This window comes from Cricetulus griseus, chromosome 5, assembly GCF_003668045.3.
Source record: "Cricetulus griseus strain 17A/GY chromosome 5, alternate assembly CriGri-PICRH-1.0, whole genome shotgun sequence".
NCBI lineage: Eukaryota > Metazoa > Chordata > Mammalia > Rodentia > Cricetidae > Cricetulus > Cricetulus griseus.
Window position 1 is genome coordinate 68,086,075 of NC_048598.1, and position 4,934 is coordinate 68,091,008.

The 4,934-nt window shown below is 45.2% G+C and overlaps 1 protein-coding gene across 1 annotated transcript; it reads right to left on the reverse strand.

Annotated features, from left to right (window-relative positions):
* Positions 1–1,350: 1,350 nt before the first annotated feature.
* LOC100758158 (DPH3 homolog) lies at positions 1,351–1,599 on the reverse strand. Its single transcript, XM_027418121.2, has one exon. It carries the CDS (start codon positions 1,597–1,599, stop codon positions 1,351–1,353), a length of 249 nt encoding a protein of 82 aa, XP_027273922.1.
* Positions 1,600–4,934: the final 3,335 nt, after the last annotated feature.

Sequence of the window (4,934 nt, forward strand, 5' to 3'; positions counted from 1 at the left end):
GGCTGTCTAAAACTGATGTTGACCTTGGGAGGTCTAGTTCTTATGCAATGCCCATTGCTTCAGAAGTAGCTAATCTAACTTGCCAAATGTTAAATGTTAAAAAATTAAAGGTGATATTTTTGTCTTTGTTCTGTGTTTGAGGGTCTCATTCTATGACTCAGGCTGGCCTTAAGTTCATGGTTATCCTCCTACCTCAGCCTCCCAAGTCCTGTAATTACAGCTATGCCCTAGTTAGAAATACTGTTTCTGTGATGAAATACTGCAACCAAAAGCAACTGGGGAAATAACGGATTTATTTGGTTTACTTATCCAGAGCCACAGTCCATTGAGGGAAGCCAAGGCAGGAATTCAAACTGAGCAGGAACCTGGAGGCAGGAGCTGATACAGAGGCCATGGAGGGATGCTTCTTACTGACTTGCTCCTCATAGCTTGCTTAACCTACTTTCTTTTTTTAAAAAAATAAAATAACAAATCTTTAAAAAATAAAGAGCCTCGGGACTGAAGTGGGCAATGTTGTTTTCAGAAAATGAATTAGTTTGAAGATATTCAAATGATGCAACTGAGAGAAAGAAAAGGCTTTCCCTTTAAATTCAGATGGACAATTAAGAATCCTTCCACCCAATCACAAAAAGACAAACATGATATGCACTCACTTATATGTGGATTTTAGACCTAGAGTAAGGGATTACCATCTTACAATCCACACTGCCAGAGAAACTAGTAAACAAGGAAAACCCTAAAAGAGACAAACTTTGTCCCCTGGAGAAGGGGAAAGAGTCACCATCCTCTGAGCAAGTTGAGAACATGGGAAGAGGAGGGAGGAAGCTACAAGAATGAGAAGGGAAGAAGAGGAAGGATGCAGAGGTCATGAGGGGGCAGAAAGGTTGAGTCAGGTGTAGATTAGAAGAAAGGACATATGATAGGTAGGATTTTAGTTGGGGCGGTGGTAGGGGAGGAAGGGAGGGAGAAGGGAACTAGGATTGTCATGTAATTCAATCTTGTTTGTAATTCATATATATATACATATATATATATATATATATAATAAAAATAATAAAAAAGAAAAAAAAGAATCCATTCCCATAATTCATGTTGAACAAAGTGCCAGAGTGAAACCGCATATAAGAAAAAAAAAAAAAAGAATCCTTCCAATTCCATGTAAGCATGAAATCCAGATCTGAGATGTCACAGGCTCATGTTTTTTAATGAATTCAGCAGCTGATGAAGATTCACACCCTTGGAAGCAAGCCACAATACGGCTGTCCTATGTAGAGCTTGTTAACTCAGCACTCGATCCATCCACCTGGGCTCATTCCCTAATACTCAGGATTTGTGTTCCTCAGGGCTTCTTCAGCGTTGAACTAACTCTTTGTTGATTGAAGGTGGTGGGACTGTTTCTCCACACATAAACTGATCTTTGTCATAAATCACTTTTATAATGAGAGAGCAGCTAGGACACGTTGCCACATCTTCTCCATTCTCCAAATCTTCCTTGGTGATGGAGAAGTTATCCCCACAGAGGCAAGGGTGGAAATATGTCTCCGAGTCCTCGTCATATTGAAAGTCCTCGATCTCCACCTCATCGTGAAACACCACCATGGTCACCAGGTCGACACCCCATCAGTTTATTAACCTACTTTCTTATAGAACTCAAGACCACCAACCCAGGGGTGGCACCACTCATAATGGGCTGGGCCCTCCCCCATGAATCATTAAGAAAATGCCCTATAGGCTTGCCTATAACTTGCTTTTTATGGAGACATTTCCTTAATTGAGGATCCTTTCTCTCTGCTTGCTCCTCCCTCCTCCAAAAGAGAATGTTTCAGTACATAGGAAAGAGCCACACAGCACCTAAGACACACTTAAACTTTTTGACCAGGGAAATCACTCATCATCTGTTTTTAAGCCTGGCTCTGGGCCTGGAATAGGGTTGGGAATTGCTAGCATGGTGATTTTTCTCCTTCAATTCCTTTAGGAGAGGGAGTGAAGTCTAGTAATCCACTTCATTTCCCAGTAAGGTGTGTTGTCCTCTTGTCACTTTGTCCTCCACCCCTAGGGCAGAAGAAACCACTCAGAAGTGATCACTCTTTTGCTATCCCTGCAGGAGCACGCAAGTATTCCCTGAGAGCCATTTAATGATGGTACTACTGGAACAACACCCAGGGAAGCCACTCTAGTCTTTCCAGGGAGGCTAAAGACTGTCTTCAGGAACAGAAAATGGGCAGCTTGGTCCCACTTAAATACTGGGGACACATAGCTTCTCCTTAGGCAGACAGGAGTGAGGAGAGGTGTCTTGAGCTCCAAAGCAGGCACGGGGCTCAGCTGATGAAGAGCTGCTCCTCAGGTAGTCCTCACAGAGGCAAACCCTGTGCCGGTTAATCAGAAGTGCCCACTCAATGCTCAGACACCCTCCTCACAGAGTGGGCGCAGCATTCATCGGGGATGCTGTGTGGAGATCCTAACCTTTTCCTGATGGTCTGCAGAGAGCCCCACCTCCCTTCACACTCAGTGTGCCAGCCAAAAGGACAAAGCACCATCCTTCAGCATGGGATGCCACTCAGGATGTGGTTTGACTCAGAACGGACTCACAAATGAATCTGTCCTTCCAGTTCTCAAAATCAATATTTACTATCCAGGCAGCTTGGGGACCACAGCAAGGGAGACCCCTTCCCCACCTGTCAGAGGAGATTAATTGTATAGCCATCAAATCAAAGAGAAAAAATGGCTAGCAGGCTAGAATATGGGAAAAACAGGAATGTGGTTGCTGTGGGACATACAGAGGCAGACCTCAAAGTGCCAGCTTACATCCTTGACCGTGCCCTGGGTTCCCTCAGTGTCAGCGCAGCTGATGAACCTGCCTCTTGCCCTCAGGAGACTTCCAAAGGGAAGAACTCTTGGGACAAGGCAGGCATAAGTTCAAGTGCCTGTTAACTGGGTGGCTTTGGACACTTTGTTGCATCCCCACAGACTGTTTGCATTTCTGTCAAGTGAGGAGGAAAATCCACATGATCAAGTTGACATAAGTATCATGTCACAATGCCTGTAAAACCATTAGCACATCCTGGCCCTTGGTGAGAAGTACTCAATTAAGTAGAGCTAAGAATGTTATTAGGTACACGGCTATGTTCAGCTCCAGACAGGAACCTATTTTCAAACTGTGTGGCCTATTGCATTAGGGTACAGGGCATAAATAGAAGATTTAAGGAGTGTGTGTGTGTGTGTGTGTGTGTGTGTGTGTGTGTGTGTGTGTGTGTGTGTCTGTCTGTCTGTCTGTCTGTCTGTATGTGTGTGTGGGGGGCAAGGGCAACCTCAGGTACGCCCTTCCTCGGGATGCTGTCTCTCATCAAGTAGGCTAGGCTGGCTAGCCATTGAGCCTCAAGGATCTGCCTGTCTCCACCTCCTTAGTGGATTAAAGTGTGCACCTTTATGCCCATCAATTATTCTCATGGTTTTGGGAACTGGACTCATGTCCTCCTGCCTATGGGCAAGCACTTTATTGATTGCACCACCTCTCCAGCTTCTCCACTGGTTTTTGGTTTGAGTTTTTTTTGTTTGTCTGTCTGTCTATCTGTCTGTTGTTTGTTTTTACAGCTCTTTGTCTCATCTGTGATCCAGATTCCTTAATAAAAGTGTCTAGGAATCTCAGAAAAGTATTGGTATGGACCCTCAAGCTTCTCTAAGAATTGTTCTGAAGGTGGGAGCACCCCCAGCTATCTCCTCCTTTTCAGTGCCCCATCCAGCTGCACTCTGCCCCTCTGCTCTTCATCCCTGGCTCATTTCAGTGGCTGTGTCTTGTGTAGTCTCAGGTGCTCAGCATCTCACCGTGTTCTTTTACAGGAGATACAAGAGGGGAACCACCCCCTTTAACACCTCATCCACAGACTGAGCTCAGACTGACTGAGCCACTGACTCATGGTGTCCAATAACTAGCATGTGGGAGTGCCAGCTTCACAGCCTGCCTTACTCATGTCACTTTCAAACCTGGACCCAGCCCTCTGCTTTCAAAGCTCTGATCTCAGATCACAAGCTTTGTGGACAGAAGTTTAGGGCCCAGTACTGCCATTCCAGGGACCAGCAGAAGACAGTACAGGCATTTGGAAATAGGCTGTGCTTCTTGTTCAAATGAGAGACCCTGTCCAAAATTTTTTTTAAAAAGTGAATAGCTCCCAAGGAACAACATATGAGGCTGACCTCAGGCCTCTACACGAGCACATACTCACATGCACCTACCTGAACACATGCCCAAACAAGGATCTGTGGCCAGTTGGTTAATAATGGCTGCTTTTTCAAAAGGAGATTTTTGTGACTTCTTTTAAGGTGTGTGTGTGTGTGTGTGTGTGTGTGTGTGTGTGTGTGTGTGTGTGTGTGGTGTGTGTGTGGTGTGTGTGTGGTGTGTATGTGTGTGTACGTGTGGAGACTGGAAAAAAGCATGAGATCCCCTGGAGGGAGAGTTGCAGGCAGTTGAGTGCAGATCCTCTGTAAGAGCAGTATGTGCTCTTAAACTCCGAGCCATCTCTCCAGCCCCAATAACAGCTCCCCAACTTCCTTCTGCTCATTCTACTTTTATCTGTGGTTGAAATACACAATATTCACTTTCTGACTTAGTCAGTCACACATGACCATTGCAAAGGTTGCCAGTTCTCTCCCTGACTTCTTTGCTGGTCTGACCATTTCCCTCCACACTTCCACCAGCTCTCCTAGACTTTGCAATCACCTCTCCCAGGTGTCTCTTTCCGGTCTGCCTTCTGCCATTCACCCCCTACCCATCAGATGTGACCATTCCAAAAGGCATCTTTGTTGGCTTCCCTCTGTTTGCAGATTTTCACCACTGAAATGATATCTCACGACTTTTAAAACAATGACATATGAACCGAATTACAAGACTCTGAGTATTGTAACAACTGACTTGCCCATCACTGGGATGCCCAGCCTCT

Coding starts and splice junctions, on each gene's coding strand:
- LOC100758158 (XM_027418121.2), bottom strand. CDS start 1,599: ATGGTGGTGTTTCACGATGAGGTGGAGATCGAGGACTTTCAATATGAC.